Here is a 15150-nt window from a genome sequence, read left to right as displayed (position 1 = left end):
AAGTGTGAGGTGAGCCTCCATAGCCAATCACTGTTGGGCTAGATAACTTCTCAGCTTCCAGGAGGGGAGGAGGGAGTGAAAAGCTCTCATTGCAATATATCTAACATCAGTTAGTTTAATTTTGGCAGAAATTCAGCTCTGACCTTGACGGCCTGGGGATTAGAAAAACCTATGATAATGCATGCAGGTGGTTTTAACAAGTGCACGCCAGCCGCTCCTCATGAAATAGAGCTTGTTACAAGCAGCTAAATCTCAAAAACAAAAATGCATTTCTTGACACATGTTTAAACAGAAATAAGTCTGCATAAACATGCATAGGAATGACCCCTAATTGTATTTTCCCTGCACTCTGTTCGTAGGATTTTCTCCTGCTCTTAATTCTCCTGTTTGCGATGCTTTAAAGTTTCTAAATTTTTTCTGTGATTTAACATTGTTTTTAAGTTTAATTGTAAGATGCTTTGGAGTCACTATCTGGGCTGAAAGACAACTAATAAATTTATAAAATACATAAATAATGTCATTTTAATCAAATGACAAGTAATAAGCAATGTTCACAGTATTCACAGATAATCTTAAAAGTTCAGTTTTCAAGACATCTGTCTTCTACAGCTGTTAAATTACAGTTACAATTACTTCACTGAAAACTAATGAGTAGCCAATGCCTATTAGACAGACAAGTGTAAAGTTGTGGAATGCCCCAAAGATTAAGCATTATTTTAACATCCGAATAATTTGAAACTTGTAGCAAGATATAACTTTCTCAATATTACTTTACAATTAGAAGCATTGTCTAAACAAAGAATCAGCTTACCATTATCTATTTCAAAGTCAGCAAAAGCAAGTTCTGAACCTTTATTGGTTATAAGTAACTCTCCATTCAGTGTAAATATCATTGATTTGTCATCTAGATTGATCATACAGCCCACAACATCTCCTGGTTGCCAATTTCGTCCAAAGAATCCACTCCCCTGGTGCCAGCATTGCCCCTGAAAAGCAATCAGATTTAAGTGTGTACATTAGAACAAGGTCATTACAGGGTGGTTTAAAAGAAGACCAATAAAAAGCTGTTATTCTCAGGACAGTAGCACAATTAACTACTAATTTAGCACTGAATGATACATATAAGCCTCCCCAGAAGTCCTGTGTGGTGTGGTATATGCACGTGTGTAAATGTGAGCTAGTAATCTAAAGTACTTTTTAAAACAAAGGGTAATGACTAACTTAGGCTGCAATCCTATGGATACTTAGGATTGCCTTGTTGGAGTTGAGTTGCTTTGAGTTGGTTAAATCTGGAGTCTGAACTGCCATTACTCAGGACAGGAAGTAACATTGGCTCTTTTTGCTGCTACACTCTTAGAAATCAGAATGTTTATAAACAGATTTTTAGAGAAACATAATAAGCCTCTAGATATTTTTGCTCCAGTGGAAACTGATCCTACTGATCAACTGATGACAGCCATCCTGAACCTCCTTCACATCCCTGAGGGATGGGACATTTTCTGTTGGCCTCTCAAATATTGATAATCTGTGAGTACCAACCCTCTCCCCTTCATGGATCACTGCCTTGTTGTGGCGAAGGGGCTTGCGTAACTCAGTGAAGCCATAAGCTATGCCGTGCAGGGCCACCCAAGACGGACAGGTCATGGCAGAGAGTTCTGACAAAATGTGGTCCACTGGAGAAGGAAATGGCAACCCACTCCAGTATTCTTGCCAAGAAAACCCCATGGAACGTATCACAAGGCTAAAAGAGATGACGCCAGAAGATGAGCCCCTCAGGTCGGAAGGTGTCCAATATGCTACTGGGGAAGAGCAGAGGGTATTTCCAAGTAGCGCCAGAAAGAGTGAAGCGGCTGGGCCAAACCCGAAAGGACACTCAGCTGTGGATGTGTCTGGTGGTGAAAAGAAAATCCGATGCTGTAAAGAACAATACTGTTTAGGAACCTGGAATGTCAGATCAATGAATCAAGGTAAGCTGGAGGTGGTCAAACATGAGATGGCAAGATTGAACATCAACATCTTGGGAATCAGCGAACTAAAATGGACAGGCATGGGCGAATTTAATTCAGGTGACCATCATATCTACTATTGTGGGCAAGAATCCCTTAGAAGAAATGGAGTAGCACTCATAGTCAACAAAAGGGTGGGAAAAGCAGTACTGGGGTACAATCTTAAAAATGATAGAATGATCTCAGTACGAATCCAAGGCAAACCATTCAACATCACAGTAATTCAAGTCTATGCCCCAACCACTGAGGACGAAGAAGCTGAGGTTGATTGGTTCTATGAAGACCTACAACACCTTCTAGAACTAACACCAAAAAAAGATGTCCTCTTCATCATAGGGGATTGGAATGCTAAAGGAGGAAGTCAAGAAATCACCAGGATAACAGGCAGGCATGGCCTTGGTGTACAAAATGAAGCAGGACAAAAGCTAATAGAGTTTTGCCAAGAGAACATGCTGATCATAGCAAACACTCTTTTCCAACAGCACAAGAGGCGACTCTACACATGGACATCACCAGATGGTCAATATCGAAATCAGATTGATTATGTCCTTTGCAGCCAAAGATGGAGAAGCTCCATACAATCAGTAAAAACAAGACCTGGAGCTGACTGTGGCTCAGATCATGAGCTACTTCTTGCAAAATTTCGGCTTAAATTGAAGAACGTCGGGAAAACCACTAAACCATTAAGGTATGACCTAAATCATATCCCTGATGAATATACAGTGGAGGTGAGGAATAGATTTCAGGGATTAGACCTGATAGACAGAGTGCCTGAGGAACTATGGATGGAGGTCCGTAACATTGTTCAGGAGGCAGCAACGAAATCCGTCCCAAAGAAAAAGAAATGCAAGAAAGCCAAGTGGCTGTCTGATGAGGCTTTACAAGTAGCTCATGAAAGAAGGGAAGCGAAAAGCAAGGGAGAAAGGGGAAGATATACCCAACTGAATGCAGAGTTCCAGAGAATAGCAAGGAGAGACAAGAAGGCCTTCTTAAATGAACAATGCAAAGAAATTGAGGAAAACAACAGAATGGGAAAGACTAGAGATCTCTTCAAGAAAATTGGAGATCTCAAGGGAACGTTTTGTGCAAAGACGGGCATGATAAAGGACAAAGAAGGCAGGGACCTAACAGAAGCAGATGAGATTAAGAAGAGGTGGCAAGAATACACAGAAGAACTATACAGGAAAGATCTGAATGTCCCTGATAGCCATGATAGTGCGGTCACTGAACTTGAGCCGGACATCCTCGAGAGTGAAGTCAAGTGGGCCTTAGGAAGCATTAGTAACAACAAAGCTAGTGGAGATGACAGTATTCCAGCTGAGCTATTTAAAATCCTAAAAGATGATGCTGTTAAAGTGCTGCATTCAATATGCCAACAAATCTGGAACACTCAACAGTGGCCACAAGACTGGAAAAGGTCAGTTTACATTCCAATTCCAAAGAAGGGCAACGCCAAAGAGTGTTCAAACTACCGCACAATTGCGCTCATTTCACATGCCAGCAAGGTGATGCTCAAAATCCTACAAGCTAGGCTTCAGCAGTATGCGAACCGAGAACTACCGGAAGTACAAGCTGGGTTTAGAAGAGGCAGAGGAACTAGAGATCAAATCGCCAACATTCGCTGCATCATGGAGAAAGCAAGAGAATTCCAGAAAAACGTCTATTTCTGCTTCATTGACTATGCTAAAGACTTTGATTGTGTGGATCACAACAAACTGTGTCAAATTCTTAAAGTGATGGGAGTACCAGACCACCTTACCTGTCTCCTGAGAAACCTGTACGAGGGTCAAGAAGCAACAGTAAGAACCAGACATGGAACAACCGAGTGGTTCAAAATTGGGAAAGGAGTACGACAAGGCTGCATACTGTCACCCTGCTTATTTAACTTATATGCAGAGTACATCATGAGAAATGCCGGGTTGGATGAATCAGAGGTCGGAATTAAGATTGCCGGGAGAATTATCAACAACCTCCGATATGCAGACGATACCACCCTAATGGCAGAAAGCGAAGAGGATCTCAAGAGCCTCTTGTTGAGGGTGAAAGAGGAGAGTGCAAAAGCTGGTTTGAAACTCAACATTAAAAAAACTAAGATCATGTCATCTGGCCCTATCACTTCCTGGCATATAGAAGGGGAAAAAATGGAAGCAGTGACAGATTTTACTTTCTTGGGCTCCAAGATCACCGCAGATGGTGACTGTAGCCATGAAATTAAAAGACGCTTGCTCCTTGGGAGGAAAGCTATGGCAAACCTAGACAGCATAGTAAGAAGCAGAGACATCACCTTGCCGACAAAGGTCCGTCTAATCAAAGCTATGGTTTTCCCAGTAGTAATGTATGGCTGTGAGAGCTGGACTATAAGGAAGGCTGAGCGCCGAAGAATTGATGCTTTCGAACTGTGGTGCTGGAGAAGACTCTTACGAGTCCCCTGGACTGCAAGGAGGTCAAATCAGTCCATCCTAAAGGAAATCAACCCTGAGTGCTCATTGGAAGGACAGATAATGAAGCTGAAGCTCCAATATTTTGGCCACCTAATGCGAAGAGAAAACTCCCTGGAAAAGACTCTGATGCTGGGAAAGACTGAAGGCAAAAGGAGAAGGGGACGGCAGAGGATGCAAGCTAGATAGCATCACAGCTAGATAGCATCACGGATGCAATGAATATGAACTTGAGCACGCTCCGCGAAAGAGCGCAGGACAGGAAGGCCTGGCGTGCTATGGTCCATGGGGTCACGAAGAGTCGGACACGACTGAACGACTGAACAACAACAACCAACCCTCTCCCCCTTGATCATGACAACAACAAATGGAAAAATAAAGATATACATTCTGAAAAGAAGAAAAAAAAATCCAGGAAAAGATTGCAACTAAATGAGGTATACACCATTTACTCAGATATACCTGGATGTACATAATTTATTCTAACAGCAAAATCTGGGATTTTCTGCAATTTTTGATTTTTAGCAAAGCAACTAACAAATATAAATTAAGTTAATACAGTCTGAAAATATAATAAATATTGAGGACTTACAGTGAAATCAATTGGGCTTTCTCTCAAATAAGTCTACAGTTGTGGCCTTGAATTCTTCTTCCATATTATTTATGAAAAGGTTAAAAGGCATAATAAAAGATAACACACTGGCTAGGATCTAAAGGGTCCCATCCCTTGTGTGAGTGGAATGCACTTCTACTCATGCAATACCCCACCCCAATTTCTGGTAATTGCCCATTCCTGCTATAGCCCCCATACCATAGTCTACACCATCCCAGAGGGTCTCCCAACAATCCAGGAAACGCTTTGGGGATGTGTAAACAGCTGCAGCCAGAGGGGGAGACAGGAGAACCCTGTTGTGTGAGCAGAGTTCCACTCATACTTCCCGGGATTCAATCCACTGAAATAAAAATCTGACTTGCTTAGTCAAACATATGTTCAGTTCAAGTTAGGATGGACTGATTTGACCTCCTTGCAGTTCAGGGGACTCTTCTTCAGCACCACAGTTCGAAAGCATCAATTCTTCGGCACTCAGCCTTCCTTATAGTCCAGCTCTCACAGCCATACATTACTACTGGGAAAACCATAGCTTTGATTAGACGGACCTTTGTCGGCAAGGTGATGTCTCTGTTTCTTACTATGCTGTCTAGGTTTGCCATAGCTTTCCTCCCAAGGAGCAAGCGTCTTTTAATTTCATGGCTACAGTCACCGTCTGCGGTGATCTTGGAGCCCAAGAAAATAAAATCTGTCACTGCTTCCATTTCTTCCCTTTCTATATGCCAGGAAGTGATGGGGCCAGATGCCATGATCTTAGTTTTTTTAATGTTGAGTTTCAAACCAGCTTTTGCATTCTCCACTTTTACCCTCAACAAGACGCTCTTTAGATCCTCTTCGCTTTCTGCCATTAGGGTGGTATCATCTGCGTATCTGAGGTTGTTGATAATTCTCCCGGCAATCTTAATTCCGAACTGTGATTTATCCAACCTGGCGTTTCTCATGATGTACTCTGCATATATGTTAAATAACATTCCCTTGATATCTCCAATTTTCTTGAAAAGATCTCTAGTCTTTCCCTTTCTGTTGTTTTCCTCAATTTCTTTGCATTGTTCATTTAAGAAGGCCTTCCTGTCTCTCCTTGCTATTGGATATGTCTTCCCCTTGCTTTTCGCTTCCCTTCTTTCCTCAGCTACTTGTAAAGCCTCATCAGACAGCCACTTGGCTTTCTTGCATTTCTTTTTCTTTGGGATGGATTGAGTTGCTGCCTCCTGAACAGTGTTACGGACCTCCGTCCATAGCTCCTCAAGCACTCTGTCTATCAGGTCTAATCCCTTAAATCTATTCATCACCTCTACTGTATATTCATAAGGGATATGATGTAGGTCATACCTGAATTGTTTAGTGGTTTTCCCTACATTCTTCAATTTAAGCCGAAATTTTGCAATAAGAAGCTCATGATCTGAGCCACAGTCAGCTCCAGGTCTTGTTTTTACTGACTGTATAGAGCTTCTACATCTTTGGCTGCAAAGGACATAATTGATCTGATTTCGATATTGACCATCTGGTGATGTCTATGTGTAGAGTCGCTTCTTGTGCTGTTGGAAAAGAGTGTTTGCTACGATCAGCGTGTTCTCTTGGCAAAACTCTATTAGCCTTTGTCCTGCTTCATTTTGTACACCAAGGCCATGCTTGCCTGTTATCCTGGTGATTTCTTGACTTCCTACTTTAGCATTCCAATCCCCTATGATGAAAAGGACATCTTTTTTTGGTGTTAGTTCTAGAAGGTGTTGTAGGTCTTCATAGAACTGATCAACCCCAGCTTCTTCGGCCTCAGTGGCTGGGGCATAGACTTGAATTACTGTGATGTTGAATGGTTTGCCTTGGATTCGTACTGAGATCATTCTATCATTTTTGAGATTGTACCCCAGTACTGCTTTTCTCACCCTTTTTTTGACTATGAGTGCTACTCCATTTCTTCTAAGGGATTCTTGCCTACAGTAGTAGATATGATGGTCACCTGAATTAAATTCGCCCATGCCTGTCCATTTTAGTTCGCTGATTCCCAAGATGTCGATGTTCAATCTTGCCATCTCATGTGTGACCACTTCCAGCTTACTTTGATTCACTGATCTGACATTCCAGGTTCTTAAACAATATTGTTCTTTACAGCATCAGATTTTCTTTTCACCACCAGACACATCCACAGCTGAGTGTCCTTTCGGCTTTGGCCCAGCCGCTTCACTCTTTCTGGCGCTACTTGGAAATTCCTTCTGCTCTTCCCCAGTAGTATATTGGACACCTTCCGACCTGAGGGGCTCATCTTCCGGCGTCATCTCTTTTAGCCTTGTGATACGTTCCATGGGGTTTTCTTGGCAAGAATACTGGAGTGGGTTGCCATTTCCTTCTCCAGTGGACCACATTTTGTCAGAACTCTCTGCCATGACCTGTCCATCTTGGGTGGCCCTGCAAGGCCTAGCTTATAGCTTCACTGAGTTACGCAAGCCCCTTCACCACAACAAGGCAGCCAGTGATCCATGAAGAGGTCAAGTGAACATACGTATGTTCATATCACAGGTTTTGAAGAAAGCAAATAAGACAAAATAAATCAATGAAGGAGAGATTCTTCTTAGAGGTGGGAAAGCTTGCCCCAGTGTACCTCAGACAGACTCAGAAATAAGAATAAAAAAACCAGAAATAATTCTGAGCCAATCTGAGGTTTAGAAAATAAGCCCGCCCACCTTTCCAGACCTTCCCAATCCTCAAAGCACTATCCTGCTTTTAAAGGCTATCTCTGGAAAAACTGCTCTTCGGGGCAAAAGCCCATCCCCCATGGGAGACCATCTTGCTTCATGAATCCCCTGCAGGGGGTTGCCTTTTGACCCAGATCTGAGTTTTTCCAGGGACAGTTTTTCAAAGCAGCTGCTTAGTAAATAACAGAGACAACAATCCATTGCTTTGTTAAGAGGATGATTTAAAGATCTTCCCTCAGAAAAACTGGAGCTAGGGAGCAAAAGCTCACCCCACTGTGGGGCCCTTCTTTACCCCCATTTCCGATTGTCCTGAAAAAGTTCTTCAAAGCAGCTGCCTAGCAAAACAATGGAGACAGTTGCAAGACACCATTCTATATTTCAAGTTCAAACTGGAGCATGTCTCCTGCATCCATCCTCAAGGATGGCCAGGTATAAGTGAGAACTCAACCACTGTGCTGCTCACATTCAGTATACAAACATGTATATAAATCTCCCCCCACCCCCAAATTTAAGAAAACATTAGATTTGCAATCTGGAAAAGGCCTGTTTTGATTCTAACATCCTGTCATTGTGAAGTGTTATTTCTGTAACCTTTAGATGGGCATCTGGCAAAAAAAGAAGATATTCCCAATGCAACAAAATACAAGAGGATTTTGAGAGGTTATGCATAATATACAGGTCCTGAACAACATACAAACTTAGGGTGCACTCATATATTTAAACAGTCAATCATGTCAGGCCTAATTACAGATTAATTGTCTTTTTCTACCTCAGGCAAGTATCCTCAAGTGGGAATCATTTCACACAACCTTTTTCAAAGTGCAACAGGCATCACAAAGATACGTTTCCCTCAATAGTGATTTTATAATATGACCTTGCAAAAGCACCCCATATGATGCAATAGCCTGGAAAGCACTAATTTTCTAGCATCCTAAGCATAAGCACATAGGAACCACTAAGGGCCTAGTTACTTTCTGTCACTTTTTGCCACATGAGAGACCTTTCATAAATCTAGCTATGTCAGCCACTTCAAACATTTAACTTTTCAAATGCAAACCATTTTCCTCCATAGCAGTAATTTAGCCACACCCACAGACTTACAGTTTCACGTTAATTAATGTTTTAATTAACATTAAAATTAATGTACTAACTTTGCTGCCTTCGAACACAAATGCTTGGTCATCAGCTCCCAGTTCTATGTCAGGCCGACAGCCTGGCCTTGCCCACCCAACACGCATATCTCCTCCTGTTACAGCTTCAAATTCAAAATACCACTTTCCAGTCTTAACTGCATAAGACCGCTCCACTCTGAAGAAACGTATCTTGTCAATGCTCACTTTTTCCACTGTTTGGTCAGCTATGAAAAATAGAAGAAAGCAAAAAAATGAAAGTTAGCTATAACTGAACATTCCAAGGTTTGTGGACTTAGCTAGGAAATGGCGGTGTCGAAGCAACCACAGAATAATTGCTTATTTATCTTGTTTTGGCATGGTAACCATATGTACATAGGAAGAAATATTCCAATATTGCAGAGTATTCATATATAGGGATGAAGTGGTTATTCAAACCAAAAGTGCTTGAATATGCAAGTAGCCCTGTCCAACTTAGAGCAGACCCACTTTGAGGTGGGCCCCCTGAGTAGTCCCTTCTTGAATTGTGGTTTGTACCCCTGTTCTCCTGCCACCCCGTGCCTCCTTCTGAAAGCCTAAAAGCCTGACATTGAGGAAGGCAGATCTGACAGCAGGCATGGACATCACCCTTAACACAGGAGAGGTTAAGGGCCCTTTCTCAGCAGCAACTGACATGTGAAGTGTCTTTCCTACGGAAGACCCATGATTCTCAGCAGGAAATGATACTCCATGTTGTTCTCTTGTAAGAATAGTTACTCTCTTTGTCACTGAGGAGAAGCTCCATGGGGCCTCTCCGTGTTGGGAGGTCCCTCTCCACCTGCTAACCCTTCCCTCTTCCCCATAGTAAGGCCTTTTTAGCTAGGGGAAGGGTGAGGGAGTAGCAAAGAAACAAACGTCAAAGTGGCATTTTAGTGCGTTTTTTTTCACCTAAGTATGCCCTTCAAGATAGGGATGTAAGGACTGTGTAAAATCTGTTCCATCTTCATTTTGTGGGTTGTCAGGCACCTTCATTCCATCATCCACTCATTGACAGAATTGGATTTTTTTAGTTTCTGAATTTGTGCAAATTCACAATTTTGTGCAATTTGTGCAAATTCACAAGTTCACAAATTTGCATGTGCAAAAATGCACAAATTCCCCCAAAATGCACAAGGAAGGCTAATGCTTAGCTTTTGGGGAAATGCCCATTTTTGGCTGGTTATTATATTTTCGAGTATTTTTCTATGACAAAGTTTGCATAAAATCCGAGAAAGTTAAAAAAACAAAACAAAAAAACAGTCTGGACATCTGCGGAATCTGCCTGATGGAGAAAAGCTGGTCCACTATGGAATCTGAGCTGAGTAATCAACATGCAGGCTTCAAAGTGCCAAATTGCACAAATTGTGATAGTTGCGTTTGAACAATATCTCTGTGCACATGAATGGTTAGCAAACATGTATTTATCATTTCTGGGTTCTAAGAAGGACATTTCTGAGTGCTAAGTAGGGCAGAGGAATGAGAGCCTGCATGAGACAGTGCTTCCAATATCTATGTCTGTCTTGTAGCTGAAATATTAGAATACTTTATAGGCCTATTTTACAGGGCTTTTGTAATGATGAAATGGATAGTAAAGCATGTTAGAGGTACCACAGTGCTAAGAAGTTAATAATAAAATAGTAACACATGCCTAGTTCTTGATCCGGAGGCTCAATGTTATATCCATAACCAGCAAAGGTACGAACAGCTTCACGAAGGCTGTCTCTGTTTGATTTCTTAGTACGTTCATCTAATAATGTATATGGCACCAGTCGAGGATTTCGTTTGTTTTTGAGATCCTAAGGAAGGTTACAGGTAAGAAATGTAGTATTTAAGTTATAAAGAGATGTGGGATAATATACAAAAGGGGGCACTTTCTACTTTTCCTTTCTGTGAAAAGTCTAGGTAAAGACACTAACAATAAATAAAACATTAATAAACAAAACACAAAGGCACAAATGCTGTTCTAACAAACAAGAACACCATGTCCTACAGAACACGTATTTGGGCAAGGGGCTGAATATTAAGCTACAGATGTGTCTGACTTTAGGATATACACACAGACAATGAAAAGGCAATTCAAGTCATCAAGGTCTTTGTGTGACGACTATAATTGTCATGTGACAGCTCTGTTGAATTATCATACTATCATAGTTCAGTTATCATAGGCTTTCCAGAAAAGATTATCGTCGTCGAGGGCATGTTTTTCAATAATTACATGTCTCACCCAATAGTATAACTTCAACTAATCATGGCCCTCACCCTAACACCACTCAAACATTCTTTAAAAAAATTCTTAATATTATTATTACCTGCTGAATGCCATAGGTCCAACTTTGTTTTATTCTGTCTTTCGCCCAGACATTATGTGCATTCTCTGCAAGTTTTTCAACCAGTACTTCTTGTGATGGTAACAATTTCACTTCAGAAAGATCTAGAGGTGCTGGCTTATAGCCATTTGACATCATATAACTGTAAACCAGCAAAACAGTGGAGCCAAAATAAATTGTGTTTAGCAGCTCTACTATATACAAAGCTGTTGAAGAGTTCCAACTGCATGTAACAATTTAAACAAAAGAAAAAGGTGTGATCTTGGAACCCAGTGTACGAAAAGAAACATCAGTGTGAACCCAAACATATTTAATAGTTTTAGATAAGAAGCGACTGGTTCAGAGTTCCTCAACCTCTTTGGCAGATTTACTTATACATGTTAGTGGATGATAGCTTCACAACTGACTTCACAGCAAAAGTCACAACTTCAAGGAACAATATTGGTTTACATGCCAAAGTGTGTTGTATATATATATCGTGAATCTATTCCACACATCCACTTGACCAAGCATGCCAAATCAGCAATAATAAGAAGCCCAACACAGGAAGAGAAGCATGCACCACAAAAGTCATAGAACAAAGAGCAACTGCTATGAGGGAAACTGTGAGATGCACTAGACTGAAATATTTTCCCTATTCCTACATACAATTAAATTTATATACTACTTGGAATTAGGGATGTACGAATCCCTTACCTTGTTCCGTTGTGGGGCTTCCGCGGCCGGGCTGCTGCCAGCCGCAGCCGGGCTGCTGCAGATGCAAATGGCGGCCGCTGTAGCGGCCACCATTTGCGTCCAGTCAGGCTGCCGTGATAGGCTACAAAAGTATTTACATAGCCTATCACGGTAAAGGCAGCCACGCAAATGGCATAGTGGTGGCCATTTGCATAGCTGCCTTTACCGTGATAGGCTATGTAAATACGTACATAGCCTATTACGGAAAGAGCAGCGGTGCAAATGGCTTAGCAGCCACCATTTGTGTCCCTGCTCTTTGCCGTGATAGGCTACGTAAATACTTACATAGCCTATCACGGCAGCTTGGCAGGATGCAAATGGAGGCTGCAGCAGCTGGCCGAAAGACCAGCCGCTGCCACCACCCCAGGTAAGTTTCATTCCGGGGGGATTTTGCGAGGTGGGGGGGTGGGAGGCCGTTCCGCCACAGGTTTCGGGGGGCCGAATGCCAGTGCATTCGGCCTCACTGAAATCCATGGCAGAATTCTCCACCATCTCTACTTGGAATGCTCCATATCACTGAGGCACCTAAATGCACATAGGGATGCCGCAAGCACTCAGTGTGGGGGTAGGGTCCAATGGACTCCCCCCTGCTTGGCCCCCCAGACCCAGCTCATCTGCAAGCGTGGTGCAGTCCACGAAAGGGTCCAGCAGTGCCCACTTTTTCCCTGAGTCACCATTTTGCTCAGGTATTTCTGTAAAACTAATGTTGCAGAAATGGTGGCCATAAAGGGGCAATTTCCACAACATTATAGGCAGCGGCAGGGCAGGAAGAGGATGAGAGGGGCTTTCCTCTCATCCTCCTCCTCTCCTGCTGCAGCTGCTGCTACCACGGTAGCCAGCATGGGAGAAGAAGGCAGCTTCCTTCTCCCATCCCGACTACCATGGCAGCAGCAGTGCTGGTGGGGCAGGAGGAGGACAACAGGGGCTTCCCTCTCATCCTCTTCCTGTCAAGCTGCTGCCACCATGGTAGCCAGAATGGGAGGAGGAGGAGAAGAGAGCTCCCTTCTCCTTGTCCCATCATCCCATGGCATCAGCAGCAGTGCCAGTGGGGAGGAGTAGGAGAAGAGGGGTTGGGCTTCTCTCTCATTCTCCTCCTATCCCACCGCCACCTGTAATGTGGCGGAAATTGCCCCTTTATAGCTGCCATTTTTGCAACATTAGAGTCACAGAAATATCTGAGCCACCATTTTTATGCAACGTGGTGGCTTGGGGAGGAAGCGGGTGGCTGCTGGACCCACTCATCAGGTGTGCGGGTGCTCAACATACGGGTCCAGCCAAGCATGGCAGCACGACGAGCAGGTCCGGGGTGCATGAGCGGTGATGGCAACTTGTCAGGCACCTGGGCAACCTGGATGGAATTGACTCCATCCATCCCTAAGTACACACAAGTATGTAGACAGGGCATAACTGAAACATTATGTACAGCTGCCCATTGCACCATTCCATTTACTTCACACCTTAGTCCCAGACCAATCGCAGGATTCAGCTTTTTCAGAGATCCCTGCTAGCATTTATATATAAAAACTGACCCCTGAAGAAGGCCCATATTCAGGTCCAAAACATGTAGGGCTACTTCTTGGCAGAAAACCACATGAATTTTTCAACATCCTGAGACTTCATCTCTTCATTCCATTTGATCATTCTGAATGTTTTCCCATTTTGTTTTACCTTTAGAGAAGGCTGCCACCCCCCAAATGTTGTCTCTTTCATAAGACCCATAAAAGACTGCTGGAAGAGGGAGGGGACTGTTTAAGTGTGCAATCCTATCTGGATGCCCATCAGCATGTGGGCATTTTCGCTCGTCTAGCTGAGGCATCGGAGAGCAGGAAGGAAGGAGGCTGGGGTGGCTGGACGATTGTTTGTAAGCTGGCTGCCCTAGTCACCTCCCCTCCCCACCCACAGAACCACCCCCTTTTCCCCTTCTCTGAGCTCACATTTGCAAGCTTGTAGAGGCAGCCAATTTGGTTCTCTTTGTGCTGGCTGCAAGGTGGAGGGGGCAAGGAGCTCAGACTCCTCAATCCAAGGTCTGAGCACTGTCTCCGACCTCAGATCCAGGAATCTGAACTATCCTACAGCCCCCCAGTCACTGTCTAGGGGACATAGGATTGTTCTCCCCATTACTTACAAAAGCTTCTGCAAAAATCACCTCCCTTTTCAGTTCAGCCCTAGAATGGGGCACCGTAACATTATGGAATTCCGGGAAAACATTCCACCCATATTCATCACTGAGCTTACAGCACAAGGCAAAACATGCTATCTGCTTTCATCACTCATCAGGGACCCTGTCTGTCTGTCTGTCTGTCTGTCTGTCTGTCTGTCTGTCTATCCATCCATCCATCCATCCATCCATCCATCCCAATCCCCATCTTCATCTAATAAAAATACTCTAAATACAAATAAGTACTAGATAGAGAAGGAAAAAAAGAAGTTTTTGTGGCAGCTACCATTAATAATACTGTTCCCACAATGTCCACAGATTGCTTCCACAACTCAAACTCCTCAGAGTAAGAACAAGCAGCTCTTCAATAAATCTGAGATTTATGAACCTTGCTTGCAAAAAGCTATAAAGAAATTTCAACCAGCAATTCAAATAAAATTATTACACAACACCACATGAAATCAATATGCAATCATTATTGTTATAAACGTGCTCACTTTTTTGGCAGCTTGATTTTCTTAAGATCTTCCTCTGCTCCTGGATGTATATGAACAATATGACACCCAAGGGCTAAAAGCGTTCTACAAAAATAAAGAGTCAGTTGTAAAAATACAGTAGAAGTATGACATCCATCAGATGTTATGGAAAAATTGTTGTCCAGAGTGGCTCAGAAAAAGTTTTCCCCCTTTGCCCCATATGACTTTGATTTCCTCCTTTTATCAGAACTGCAGCAAATGGGGACAGGATATGGGGTGACATGAGGATGTTCCTGATAACATTTTTTTATGATGATTCTGTGGATGGGGTTTGCTCACACTCAGAGCCCGTCTGGTTGCCACATATAGGTTGTGGGCGGCAGCGGGGGGGATTCTCAGGTCAGAGTGGTAAGTGAATGACCCTGGGGGGTTTGCCTTTCCCTGCAGCTCATGGCTTAGCCTTAGGGATGTCGGAGAATTTCTCCATGAATCTCTGGGGGGCCGAATGCCAACGCATTCAGCCCCCTGAAATTGGTGGAGAAACGGTCCGCCCCCCCCCCCG

General features: G+C 43.1%; 1 protein-coding gene across 1 annotated transcript in view; it reads right to left on the bottom strand.

The window, feature by feature from the left end:
- The window catches only part of RYR3 (ryanodine receptor 3), a 593263-nt gene that overhangs the window by 330526 nt on the left and 247587 nt on the right, over positions 1-15150 (bottom strand). Inside the window, exons 23-27 of the mRNA XM_084844796.1 lie at positions 14610-14693; positions 11202-11361; positions 10541-10688; positions 8896-9101; positions 812-986 (exon numbers count right to left, since the gene is read on the bottom strand). Of these exons, the coding sequence (XP_084700922.1) occupies positions 812-986; positions 8896-9101; positions 10541-10688; positions 11202-11361; positions 14610-14693 (773 nt within the window). The remainder of the gene's footprint in view (positions 1-811; positions 987-8895; positions 9102-10540; positions 10689-11201; positions 11362-14609; positions 14694-15150) is intronic.

Source organism: Heloderma suspectum, chromosome 1 (assembly GCF_057233095.1).
Source record: "Heloderma suspectum isolate Gila_16-S chromosome 1, 16-S_ref, whole genome shotgun sequence".
NCBI classification, from domain to species: domain Eukaryota; kingdom Metazoa; phylum Chordata; class Lepidosauria; order Squamata; family Helodermatidae; genus Heloderma; species Heloderma suspectum.
The sequence above is the reverse complement of the archived record's forward strand: the minus strand, read 5'-3'. Positions and strand labels throughout refer to the sequence as shown.